Source organism: Pleurodeles waltl, chromosome 10, assembly GCF_031143425.1.
Source record: "Pleurodeles waltl isolate 20211129_DDA chromosome 10, aPleWal1.hap1.20221129, whole genome shotgun sequence".
NCBI lineage: Eukaryota > Metazoa > Chordata > Amphibia > Caudata > Salamandridae > Pleurodeles > Pleurodeles waltl.
Genome location: NC_090449.1, coordinates 250,329,506 through 250,343,726, shown reverse-complemented (window position 1 = coordinate 250,343,726; position 14,221 = coordinate 250,329,506). Strand labels below are relative to the sequence as shown.

General features: G+C 43.9%; 1 protein-coding gene across 1 annotated transcript in view; it reads right to left on the bottom strand.

The window, feature by feature from the left end:
* The window catches only part of DNAAF8 (dynein axonemal assembly factor 8), an 882,921-nt gene that overhangs the window by 732,475 nt on the left and 136,225 nt on the right, over positions 1–14,221 (bottom strand). The window contains exon 5 of the mRNA XM_069210337.1: positions 6,986–7,103. Coding sequence (XP_069066438.1) covers positions 6,986–7,103 — 118 coding nt within the window. The remainder of the gene's footprint in view (positions 1–6,985; positions 7,104–14,221) is intronic.

The window sequence follows — 14,221 nt, the reverse complement described above, 5'->3', positions numbered from 1 at the left end:
GGTACTGCTCCAGCTCTGCTGCCTTGCAACACTGCGTAAGAGGTTCTGCACTCCCTGGACCTTTTGTGTTGGTGTGGATGTAGTGCACTGGAAATAAGAAGAGTTTACTAACAGTTCTCAGCATGAAAAGATTACGTAGTTATTTGCAATATTGTACACTTACAGGCTTCACCACAAGTACTGCATGAGAGTAGGTACAAATTAAGGTTGGAGTTTCTGACACTCCCAGGAACCATTTTACATTAAGTTCTCTCTATAAGTTTGTGTAAGTATTTAGTGCGCTCTAATAAGTTCTCTCTCGTTCTTATTACAAAAATTTGTCAAGAATTACTGGTGGGCGGATTTCAGTTCTGGTATAATTCAAGTCCTGAGCGCTAAAGCTATTGAAACAAATGTAGTGACTGATTTCCAGAAAGCAAGCTTTCTCTATTCAGAACTCAGACTTTTAGATAGCATTAGGCTTAATTTAAGCATTAGTGCACACTAACCTTTGATCAAGTACTTGGCCTTGTCTCTTCTACTTAAAAGTGGAATCTGGAGGAAGTTTTTGTAGCTATAACGCAGGGAGCCGGAGAGGAAGAGGAATCGCTACACTGGAAGCGAAGTCGACAGAAGCAGCAACCGCATCAGGATCACATGAGCTGCGTGGTCCTGGCACTGAACCTTAAAAGAAAACAAACAGGGAGGCTTCGGCGTGGACAACTAGAGTGCTGGAGGAATCTTGTCAACTCAACAGGTGATTGCAGGGATAATGCTTTCTGAGGACAGGAACAAAGCTAAGCATAGACTCAAGTTTCTGGTGTAGTTTAAATGCTCTCTTGGTGTGGCTGAAACCTGAAAGGCACGTGGCTCACATGGGAGACAGGAATGTTTTGACAGCCCTGGGAGAGAACGCCCATCAGCCTAATGCTTTTGGCCTTTAATGCCAGCAGGTGCAATCAATTACCATTAGCAGGTGGAGTCAATAGGTCATGACAGTTAGAACCAATAAAAAGAAGCAGGTGGAATCATTTTCCATTAGCAGGTGGAGTCAATAGGTCATGGCAGCTGGAAACAATAAATAGGAAACAAAAGTCTATTCCTTGCATACGTGCAAACTGAAAAAACGAATTGAACAATGGTACCAAAATGTTCTAATGGTTTTAGAAGAGGCCTGCCAAAGGGTTAAGTGTAGTGGGACCATGAGGCCTGAGGGGTGTTCATCCTGGTGTCGCAGGAGGCCATGAAGTGCCACAGGGGAAATACATGAGCCCTGTGCACCAGACCCCCTGAACAGAGGCCACAAAAGGGGGTTGTGACTCAGATCAAGCAGTTGGGGTGGTGGTCATCAGATTGCTACGAGTCTTATGTGCGCATGGTAGAGTGTTCAAGTGTGTTATTACTGCCTAATTGTTTTCTTTTAAGGTTCAGTGCTGGGACCATGCAGTTTGGGAATGAGCATATGAATTGTGGGACACTCTTGTGAAGAGGTCAGAACGGCAGGCGAATGGCAGAAGTTTTGGGCAGCAGCTTGGTTTGTCACAACAGGGGCTAAGTATTGCATGGTTTGGGAAAGCTGCTATGTTACAGGCAGAACTGTTACAGCGGCTGAATTGCTTAAAGGGTTCGGGTGGCGGGACAGATGCCTTGGTTATTCACTTGGGGGAAAATTACCTGATTCAGAGAAAAGGATTGGCATTACTGAAGGCAATGAAGGCAGATCTAGAGGAGATAAGGGAGTTTTGAGCAAGGACGCATATACTGTGGACTAAGCTGGTTCCGAAACGTAAGTGGAGAAGGGCAGAGAGGCCGTCAGCTATTGACAAGGCGCGGAGGAAAATCAACAGGGAGATGAGGATGTTTTGTAGAGAGAAGAGGCTGGGGAGGGTAGAACATTTGGAAACCAAGTTTGAGGTGGCACATGTTTTCAGGTACGATGGAGTTCGCTTGTCTGCCATTGGGAAGGAATTCTATCTGTTGCAGTTGAGAGAGGCTGTGGGTGAGTCGCTGGGCATGCAGTGGTGGCCTTCAGGTTCAAGGTTGGTTTGTGACGCTGAATGGGGTAGGGCAGAAAATCTCTTGGGAGGTTTGCTGGGTGGCACTTGAAGAGAAGCTTTTCAGTATTATTGCAAGAGGTTTGTATTGTGTTGGGGAAGGTTAATAAGGGGTGAGCTATTTATTTTGCAAATCCAGGAAGTTGAAAGTTTTCTGAGATGGAAGAGACAAAGTTGGATGGTCAAGTTCATGCTGTAAAGTGCACAGGAAAGATGGTAACCATCATGGGGAAGTGTTGGGGATACATTTAGGGGTGGGGTAGGAGAAGACAGTAGATATCTAATGTATAGTGAGATTTAGTTTTGTAAGGCATTGTGGCCTAGGTTTTGGTATTTATTTGTGAGGTGCACCTGCCCCAATAAAGCAGCCTTTTCCACTAATAAGTGTCAGCTCTCTCGCCCAAATTAATGTGCCTCGGAGTGTAAAAAATGAAAAGGGATGAGTTCAGTAGCAATCAGCAACCCTTGGGCCCACAAAATAAATTGAAAAACGAGGAGCTGGGCATGGGGACAGGTGTAATTAAGGCCACTGCGGCATAAATAGGCTCCCGACCTCTTAGTAGGCCCACAATTAGCCCAAGTCCAATGAATATCTGAGAAATATGGGAGATTCTGGGGCTCTCTTCACATTGTTAAGTGGGGCCCATAATTTTGCTCAATGACTCTGCATGGCGAAGCACCAGAGAGCAGTGGGGATAGTTGGGAAAATTTAGCACCGAAACAGAGTACAGGAAGGCTCAAGTCACCTGGGAAAAAAAATACAAAAAAATTGCTAAAAATCACTTTATAGGCAACTTGTATGTGAACTACATTTTAGGTCTCAGCTGCTATATAGTAAACATGCTGTCTGTGCAAAACACAGCTTACTATGAGCTTAAAGCCCCCCAGTGCTTACCATTGATTGACTTCAGTGTCACTTTCATTTACTTGCTTCTTAATCGTTAGCGTGTATGGGCTTGCCTTCCACTTCTTGTGTTTGTTTCCCCCAGAGCATGTGTACTTGCACCACTTGTGTTTTTTGGTGCCACTTTTTTGTTTTTGTTAAAGCACTCTACAAGAGTGCATGTGTTTCCTAGCTTACTCCCTAGTGTGGTCTCTTCCCCTCTCCGCGCTGCTCTCTCTTGCCCGTTTGCTATTCCTCAATGCCTGTTGTAGGAAACTGGGTTATTGCATGAGGGGGTGGGGAAACCCTACTCAATTAGCAAACACAGTTCTTGTCAGGGTGATAAAGCAAACCCCAAATTAACCTATGCTCAAGCCCCTGGTAGTCCACACCAATGTAGAAAAATAGAGTAAAATGTAATAAATTACTTGACACCAAACAACCAAAAATTGAATTGGAACTAGAATTTTAAAGGTTTAACTAAAAAATAGTGTTTAAAAGCATAAAGTGCTAACTGTGGTAATCTGGTCACACCAGACTGGGACAAAGTCACAACTTAAAGCCTATTGTGATGATGCATGGGCTAGATATGGGGATTACGTTACTCTTGCTGAGAAATTGAATCTTAAATCCTGTTTACCGAGCATTGTGCTGCACAGCGGTGGTCCCCAGAAGCTATGAGAGGTCCACATCGAAGATGTCGAGCAGCAGTGGTCCTGATGAACTGCAAGTGTAGCGATGTGGGTTTGAGTCGAGGCTGCATTGTGCTGCATTAGTTCTGATGAGAGGCTTCGAGGTCTGTGTCGAGAATGTGTCCCACAGCGGCAGTTCTGATGAGCTGGGCAGCCTGAGTTGCATGCCTGCATCAGGAGTGAGTCAGTTTCGATGAGGTGCTGCGAAGAGGTACGACAGGTTTGTGTTGCATTGCGTCACTTCTGACAAGACTACAGTTGGGCTGGCTTAGCACACTTAGCCCCACTTCCAGGACTGGAGGTACATTACTAGTTGGGTTAGGGATCATAGCAGGAAGAATCCATGTGCAAGGTTCAAGATGGTGGAGCCTTTTCTGTCCCTGAGGCTGTGATCAGGAGGCCAGGCAACTAACCCTTGGAGTCATTCTGGTGGTCCTGTGTTCAAGGTACGGGTCCAGTCCTTCTCACTCAGGCAGCAGGGAAGCAGAGCAGTCCTTCTGCCAGCAAAGCAGCACATAAGTCGTTTTTCTGAGTCTTCTGCAGGTCCAGAAATGCACTGGAGAGTTGGGTCTGAGGGTCCAATACTTATACTGGTGCCCATATGAAGTGGAAGAAGCTTCTAACGTGCTCACCTGCAGAGGTGTCTGGAATTTCCTTCCTCCCTGCCCTGGCCCAAGCTTGTCTGGGTGCACAAAACACTAATGTGCAAATCCTCTGGTTGAGATAGACTCTTTGTGAGGTGCAAGTGTGGTAGGTGACAGCTCCACACACGGCTATCAAGTCAGAGATGGCCCATCCTGCCGACACCTATTCATCCTTCGTCTCCCTATCTAGGAGTAATGCACAAAGACCTCCTGCCAGCTACACTTAGTCATGCAACCCAGGATGCACACTGCAGGCACAAAATGGTTGGGACAAAAAAACGTAAACTTTCTAAAAGTGTAATTTTCAGAATGTTGACTTAAAATCCAACTTTAGCATTGAATAGGGTTTTAAGTTACAATTCTGTAGACACCAAACTTGAAATTCCGACCTGCTTCCAAATAGCATTATCACTTATTAAATGTAATATGGTAATCAAATGTTATCCTATGGCAGGGGTGGGCCTCACAGTGGCAAAAACACATTTAGGAGACTCTACTATCAGGACATGTAAAATTTAAATATATAAGTCCAACTTTTTGAAATACACTGCGCCCTGCCCTACGGGTTGATTAGGGCCTACCCTAGGGGTGACATATGAAATAAAAAAGGAGCTTTAGGCATGACAAAAGGTTTATTTTGCCAGGTTGAAATAGCAGTTTAAACTGCACACACAGGCGGCAATGGCAGGCCTTAGACATGGCTACTTAAGTGGGTGGCACAATTAGTGCTGCAGGCCCACTAGTAGCACTTATTTTACAGGCCCTAGGTACATGCAGTACCACTTTACTAGGGGCTTACAAATGAATTGAATGTGCTAATTGGGTGAAAGCTAATTTTCCATTTTTAAGGGAGAGAACAAAAGCACTTTAGCACTGATTAGCAGTAGTAAAGTGTGATGAGTCCTAAAGCCAAAAAAAACGGATTCAGAAAAACAGGAAGACAATGGCATAAAGTTTGGGGATGGCCATGTCCGACAACCGCCATGATAGGCTTGTCCTGATGTTCTCCTCTGTGTGCTTCTACGCCTCCCAGCATCAAATTCTCTTTCTCATTCATTTGCTTTGCTCGGCTGCACTCCATGTTGCTCAGCCTCTCGCTTGCTCTCACCGTGCCTTCTGTGTTTCTGCCCTCACCAGCGCCCTCCATGTTGCACCACCCATCAGCCCCCACCGTGTTGCTTCCGCCCCCCCACTCCCTAGCTTGTGTTGTTCCTCCCCACCCGCTTTCCCATAAAAATAAAGAAAAAAACACTTCTCTATGTTTTTTTTCTTTTTATTTGCCAATTGGAGTTGGATCTGCAAATTTTTCAAAAAGTTGTGTCATTTTTTAGGCGCACTCATGCATGGTGCAAGCACCTACAAGGTGACGCAGTGCACTTTTTTTTAATGTAGCTGTGCTGCATGGGGGATGCTGAAGTGTACAGCATCGCTAAAAACTACTGACAAAGCCAGTAGGTCCCAAAGGTGAAACACAGTATTCAATGACTGTAAGGGGTTGCGAGAAGCCCCCTTGTGTATCTGTATGTCAGGGTACTGTAATATCACATTTCATAATGCTTATTACCCCTGTGTGGGGTGCTGAAGTGCTTGCCCGCACACGTAGCACACTACACTGTGTAAAGTGTGTGGTTAGAGTATTGTCTTTGTTTGCGCCTATGTGGTGAGTGTTTCAGTGTCATGCATGAGGACCACCAAAGTGCAGCTATCATGACATAGGAGCACTTAGCGGTGTGATATATGAGGAAGTGCGAGAGATAGACGTGCAATTTATGGTTATGTATATGTTGTACGAGGTGTTTAAAAACATGAGCTTTGATGAGAAAGCTAATGCTGTCTGTCGGGGAGACCTAAAACTGAAACATAAATAAATATGTTCCAGACATGGCTTAGTGACAAGGAAATACTATACAGCTTATGAATCTGCAGAGGAGACAACCCGACTACCCCATTATAGTTCCTATAAGCGACGGCCAAAGATGGTAACGAAAATCATGTGTTAGCCTCTTAAATGCATGCTTTAAAAAAAGAATAAAAAATATAATGAGCAGAAAAATATAAACTCTGAACTTGAAAATCCCTTCAGCTATGCAAAATTGCTTTCTTCAGGCAATTTCAGTTTGCAAAATAATTTTGCCTATCTAATCCCAAGATGAAACTACATACTGTAAAAAAAGGCAGTTCACTTCTGGGCTAGAGTGTTGTCTGACAGACAGACCAGGAAAAAAAACCGATTCACAGTGAGGGGTGGGGTTTCTTTGTAAACCACCTTAATCCAAGTATGTGAAGTTTTTTAATTTGTATTCCACTCCACTGACTTTGGCATGTAGGATGAAGAGAGACAGATGAATGGTAAGTATGCCTGTACTATTATTAACATGCCGCATGGGGGGCAGGGGTATTTACAACACATTCACAGCAGAAAGGAAATATCATTAAAAGCAGAAAACAATGTATGTTAGCAAACTTACAAACACATTGTCTATGTTATAAGCACAACACCCTAAGCCTGCAATGTGATGCATCATGGCAGAATGGAATCAAGCACAGATTTAACAGTCAAAATGGTGCTTAGCTTTCAACTGGCCACCAACCTAGCTATAACACATTCATACAGACACCGTGAATTTAGGAAGAAAGCAGAAACATGCCACTGGCCTGGTGCACTTTTGTTTTTAACTTTGCTTCCCTGGAATACAAATACAGACAAGTAGTGTATTTTCAGAGGCAACAGACCTATTGAAACAAAACTGGAACTGGCTGCCTGAGAAGTGTTCTTCTTGGTTTGAGCAATGCTGTCTCCCTGCTCCTCAATGCTGTGGAGAATTGAGTCCAAGTCCCAATGCTCGATGCACTACAATGACATGAATATGGGGTTATGGAGCAGTCAATATATTCAGAGCACATTTATAGTTTTACTGTATTTTAGCAGCTTCAGCGATATCATTTTATTAAAATATAAAAAAGACATCAACTACATACTGGAGCGGATGAAGAGAGGTAAGAAAAATAATATGTTAGAAAATTAATACATGTCGTGCAATTGTCTCTGTCTAGACTCATATTGGGGGGAAATGATCCAAGACATACCACAAGCACCACAAAGGATCCTACAGTGATGGAGCCGTACGTGAAATGGGGGCGTGTAAAGAATAAATATCAATATCCTCCTGCTCTGTGCTAAACATACAGTCCTAGCAGGATGGGGAACAGCTATTGCTCCAAATAAAGAAGACATGTACAGGAGGGTTTGGTTTGTGTTAGACGTGAGGTGATCTTCTCTATTTCCAAGGACAGAAGAAGGCCTTCCCTGCTCCGTCGTGCCCACTCCCAGTACACTTCACAAGAACTCACCTTCCCCTTCCCCCCATTTTCAACAGCTACACAAGCACAGGCTATATCCCTAACAGATCACAATAAATAGTGAATTTAGTCATTTACATTCCTTGCTGTACACACTTACAATGTCTAGTATCTAGAATGTAATGTTGCAGCAATAGTATGCTTTGGTAATTACTAAATGATTAATTCTGTTTTATCTATGTTCAAAGTATAAATCTTTTCTAAGACAACAGTAACAAGCCACAATAGGACAAAAAAGCAGTGCAAATACAAAAGAGAGAAAGCACTCCCTCTGATGTTCTTTTTGTGATGTGCCCAACTTATGAAAAAAGATCTATTTAAAATGAAAAGCTCCTCTATACCCCAGTTGAAACCCCAAAGAAGTAAGGGGACAGTGTGATAGCCCCATCAATCAAAATAAGGACACTGATTTGAAATAGTGAGGTTTTCCATTACCTATCATATGTGAAATCATGATATTACTAAAGGATGTTTATATTTTTTACCATATTTGACCTGGTTTTGGTCATTCACTATTTAAAAATGTACGAGTCAACTGATCGTACAGAATTCTGGGTAGATATTTTGTTTCCTTTGAATGCTATTTGGCTTGCTGTCCGCTGCATCAGTAGTTCAAACAACCATGCAAACCTGTTCAAGATAATGCTTTTTATTTATGGAAAACACAACCAAGAACATAAAGAGTTGAAAAGATTTAAAAAAGAACAAGGGCACAGAACTGACTCTTTAGGTGGAGAAAGGCTGGTTTGGAAAGAAATAGGTTGCTATTTAGTCCATAGGGTCACAAGTGCTTCATAAATCACTCCATCAAACAATCTGTTTAATAATAGACAAATTCAACATGAATTCATCATCTCCCGCCCTACTCCCAAACTACTCTGAAAATTAGGGAGTCCTTTTACTCCATCAAACAATCTGTTTAATAATAGACAAATTCAACATGAATTCATCATCTCTCGCCCTACTCCCAAACTACTCTGAAAATTAGGGAGTCCTTTTCTATTCAAATGAGTTAGAAAACTTGTGTCCATTTGCACCCATGGCAGCAAGGCATTTTTTTCAGCACCTGCTGATACTACCTAATCCATGTTTCTCTCAGATAGGGAGCACTTCCTTTGTAAATCAAGACCAGTCAACCATCTCCAATACTCAAAAACCTTGCCTAGGCCAAGCAAACCAGCCAATATCTACCCAGTCTCAAACCTTCTTGCCTCTGAAAAAAATACTGCAAGAACGATGGTGGGCCAGCTAAATTATTTTATAGATATGGGAGGACTCTTAGCTAACCATCAATCGAGCTTTAGAAATGGCTAGAGCATTAAAATGGTTACCCTAAAGTTACTCATTGATGTTCACCACATACTTTACGATGGTGACACAGGCTTGCCTTGTCTGTAGCCTTGGCCTTCTTCCTTCCTTGCAGACCAATGCCTTCAGCTGAAAAATGGAGAACACAGAGAGAATTGCACCTGCCAGAATGATTTATGCTGTCTCGGAGGGTTTGATCTTGGATCCGATTGTATTTGATAGTTACATGGAGCTACTGGGTTTAATGATGAACTGTAGCATAAAGCTACAACAGGATGCTGATGATGATTCACAATGCTAACACTGGAAGAGTTAGGTCCTCATGGCTTCACTCCCAAATAAACAAAACTTTCCTACCTTTAACGCCAGAAAACAATGTTTACTGTTTTGAAGATTTAGAAATTCCATTGTTTTCTGGCGTCCACCTTAATTAGCAGAGCTCATTTCCTTCTCAGGAGGTTCTGATGTCCCTTAAATTGTCTACAACAAGGACACAACCCTTCTCAGAGTCAGCAGTAGGAAAACACTCAAAACATCTGTTTAACAATTCCTTCTTCAAAAATAAGCTTTCCCTCGACATTCACCAAAGATCAACAGTATCAGTGACGCTACAATACGTTTTGGGGCACTAGGAGTCATTTTATGTCTTATTCAGCCTCTTCTGGGAGTCTATTCAGCCTGGTTACATAACAAACTCAAAGTACACAGTTGTTCGGCTTTAAACACCATCCTTATATCCGTATATCGATATATCCCTTGTTCATGTTTATTGGTTACGTGCATGCATACTTCGTCTAGACCTAGGTTGTGTAAAAATAAAATAAAAAGATGAATAATAGCAAAGGTGTGATACCGAAAGACACATTAGTGAAGACGGTGCCTTGTCTCAAAGAATAGGGACGAGTTACTGGCCTTTTTGGGTATAGCATAAATGTATTCTAGATCTATAAAGAATACTGCCAGCAAAACTGCTCACATAAAAACGCTATTCAGGAATGGGTTGATGAATGTGAGTTTGGGGGTACTGTGATTGTTTTTTGTGAGGCACCTAAATTCAGAATGATTTGATCTGAGATACAAAAGCTGCAATGCAACAGGCATTACAGATGGGTTAGACGTACTATTAGTGAGACTGCTTTGAGTGTTCTACTACTGAAAGTACATACGGTAAGACTCCAGTGATGTTGATTGAAGCAGGCTGTAATTGCTGTGGCTTGAGTCCTATATCCTTTCTAATAAACTTCTCTTCCGTTTCATTTGTGGATTGCCTTCAGTTTTCAGGACACCTACTCCTCCAGTTTGGTATCAGACATGTTGTTTGTCTCCACCTTAATCTGCAAAAAGTCTAGAAGCATCTTGCTTTGTGAGCATGGACACCTCCTACTCCTGTTGCATTCAAGGTCTCTCAGGGTACCTGTCAGAATTGTGGTGTTGCGCTGCCTGGGGCCCGCCCCAACTTCCCCTGTAGTGCCAGTTCATAGATTCCTGCCCACATGCACTAAGTCCCTGTGTGTGGGAAGAATTCCCTCTAGGAAGGCTCATGAGGCTGCCAGTCCTGGGTGATGGCGGTTGCGCTGTGCATATAAATCTCTTTAAGAGATTTAGGACGTTTGTACACAAATTGTGCTGTAATATGTTACCGCTGTAATGTCTCTTTTATTCCCACATCCTCAAGCAGTCGTTTTGGACTACAAATCCCAACTACCTCTGTGGCAGCTATTTCGAGTGTGGCAAGCGTCTATAAAGCCAGCCACACCGTGGAGACTGCTCACTATTTCTCCGAGTTTCCTGTATTGTGTAGTGTTTTTCCATTCTGCAGCATAGCGGCGATGCCCTTCCGTATTCCACTCACTTCTGCTTGGCCTGGGGGCATGCTGTAGATCTTCTGTGCCCCTCCTCCTCCCATTACCTGTTTTAAGCGCACAAAGGATTCTGGGGGAATCTTTCACGGTGCGCTGACTTAAAGCAGGCTATGCTCTGCCCGTAAAAGTTTCTAGAGCGTGTGGCTCTCTTTTGAAGTCCTTCATTGAACATTTGCCAATTTTAGTAACAAAACGAGTCTCGGTCTCTCAGCTCAATTTAGATAAAACGGTGACAATACGAGGTAAAAACCTCATACAGAATATTCAGTAGAACGCTTGTATTTCGTTTTTGGTGAATAATGCATTCCCTTAAAAAAAAGACCTTGGCTGTGGAATTTTACTAAGCACAATTACACAGAAAGTAGGAGAATTGTGAGAGTTTGATCACATAGGCTGTTTGACAGTGAATGAGATTATTTTGAAAGAGAAGATCAACAGTTCAACAGTAATGTCACTATTGGAAAAGTTTGACAGGGTTCATTGTTGGAAAGCCAATATCCTATCTTGATGTCACCATTCTAAGAAGGCACTACAATGTGTAATAATAATTCAAATCAGTAGAATCCAAGATGAACAAGTTACTTACCTTCCGTAGCGCTTTTTCTGGTGGATACACTAGCTACCTGTGGATTCCTCACCTTATGAATTCGTCCTTGCGTCAGCATCCGACGGAAAGTCTTCTTCCTAGCTGTCCACGTCAACGAGGACGTCATAATGGCCCTGCTCCACGTGACTCCGTCTGACGTCCAATAAGAGGTCCTCGTCGGCGTACTGGCGTCAGTTTCACCTCATTTTTTTTTTGTGCCTTTGAGGCGAACAGGTGATAACCGACCCATCAAAAAACCATGAAAATAGATATATATAAATATATACAAACACAAAAATCTTGTCCATTGAACCCATATATTTACATAATTACCTTAAATACATGTATATACAAATATATATATATAGAAACATTACTCTAAATACTGCAAGATAAGCGTGTAACCAGGCAGGCAACGGGGAGGCGGGAGGGACCGTGAGGAATCCACAGGTAGCTAGTGTATCCACCAGAAAAAGCGCTACCGAAGGTAAGTAACTTGTTCTTCTGATGGATACAACTACCTGTGGATTCCTCACCTTATGAATAGAGTCCCAAGCAGTACCGCACTCGGTGGTGGGTGCCCGCCTGATTACACCAAGAAATCTTGCAATACCGAACAAGCAAAATGACCATCCCTCCTCACTTCAGAGTCTAAACAATAATGTTTTACGAAGGTATGGAGGGACGCCCAAGTTGCCACTTTACATATATCTATTAACGGAACTCCTCTCGCTAGGGCCGAGGATGCAGACTTAGCCCTAGTAGAATGGGCCCTGATACCTTCAGGAGGGACTTTTTTCGCCAGAGAGTAACAAATCTTAATACACAAGATGACCCACCTGGAGAGTGTTCGTTTCTGGACCGCTCTGCCCTTTCGCTGACCAAAATACACAACGAACAGTTGAGCATCTAGGCGAAAGTCCTTAGTCCTCTCCAGGTAGAAACTCAGGGCTCTCTTAGGGTCCAACCTATGGAGCCTCTCTTCATCTTTAGAAGGGTGAGGAGGAGGGTAGAATGCAGGTAGGGTAATAGACTGCCCTATATGAAAAGGAGTGACAACTTTCGGCAGAAAAGCAGCCCTGGTTTTTAGTACCACTTTATCAGGGAAAAACCATGGTAAATGCGGGCTTAACGGAAGTGCTTGAAGCTCTCCAACTCTCCTAGCAGATGTGATTGCAATTAAGAAAACAGTCTTCAGGACCAAATATCTCAATGGACATGAATGCATGGGCTCGAAAGGCAAACCCATCAAGAACGTCAATACAAGATTTGAGTCCCACTGAGGCATGTGAAAGGGTGTAGGAGGAAACCTATTCACCAAACCTTTAAGAAACCTATTTACAATTGGAGACCTAAATAAAGATGGCTGATCCGGAAGGCAAAGAAACGCCGACAGAGCTGCCAAATATCCCTTAACTGTAGATATCGCACAGCCTTTCCTTGCCAAACTAAGAGCAAACAAAAGAATATCTGAAAGGTGGGCCTTCAAGGGATCTTTTTGGTTCTCTCCACACCAAAGCACAAATTTTGCCCACCTACCGGCATAAATAGATTTAGTGGAGTGTCGCCTGGACGAGAGAATAACATCCACTACATCCGGTGGGAGAGAAAACAAACTCAGGTTGCCCTGTTCAATCTCCAGGCATGAAGGTGCAGGCTCTGGAGGTGGGGGTGTAGAACCTGCCCCTGCGATTGTGAGAGGAGGTCTGCCCTGAGAGGGAGAGGGAGACGGAGCGGAGGGCACTGAGAGAGTTGAAGCAGATCCGTATACCATACCCTTCTCGGCCAGTCCAGAGCCACTAAGATGACCTGGGCCCAGTCTTGACGAATCTTCCTCAGAACTAGAGGAATCAAGGGTATGGGGGGGAAACGCGTAAAGCAACTGGCCGCTCTAGTACATCTGAAACGCATCCCCCAATGCTCCTTGCAACGGATACTGGAGGCTGCAGAACAACGGGCAATGCGCGTTCTCTCGAGTGGCAAATAGATCCACCTGAGGAGTACCCAACATCCCGAAGATGTGGAGGACTAGATCTGGATGGAGACGCCACTTGTGATCTACTGAGAAGTGACGACTGAGACCGTCCGCACGTACATTCAGTACTCCGGCCAAATGATTCGCTATTAAGCAAATCTGATGGTCCTGAGCCCAGGACCAGAGCCGCAGAGCTTCTCTGCAGAGAAGGTACGACCCTACTCCTCCCTGCTTGTTTATATACCACATCGCAGTAGTGTTGTCCGTCAGGACCTGAACTGACTGACCGCGAATGGAAGGGAGGAAGACCTTGAGCGCCAAACGTACTGCCCGCAACTCCAACAGATTGGTCTCCAGCGGAACAGATGTTGCATATCAATGACCCTTGATCTCCAGGTCCCCCAGATGAGCTCCCCACCCTAGAGTGGAAGCATCCAATATCACTGTGGCTACTGGAGGAGGCAGTGAAAACGGTTTTCCTTGGGAAAGGTTACTGTCCTCTGCCCACCAAAGAAGATCCGCTACAGCGTCCTTGGAGATCTTTATTGAATCCCTGAGATCTCCTTTGTGTTGGAACCACTGCCTGCAGAGGCACCACTGAAGAGCCCTCATATGCCAGCGAGCGTGAGTGACCAACAGAATGCAAGAAGCAAACAGACCTAGTAGGCGTAAGACCTTGAGGACTGGAACTGCCGCTCCAACTTGAAACAACGGAATCAGCGCCTGAATGTCCCGAACCCGCTGAGGTGGGGGGTAGGCCCGAAACGTTGTTGTGTCCAGTACTGCCCCTATGAACAGGAGGCGTTGAGAGGGCTCCAGGTGAGATTTGGGCACATTCACAGAAAAACCCAGATCGAACAACAACTGGGTTGTCATTC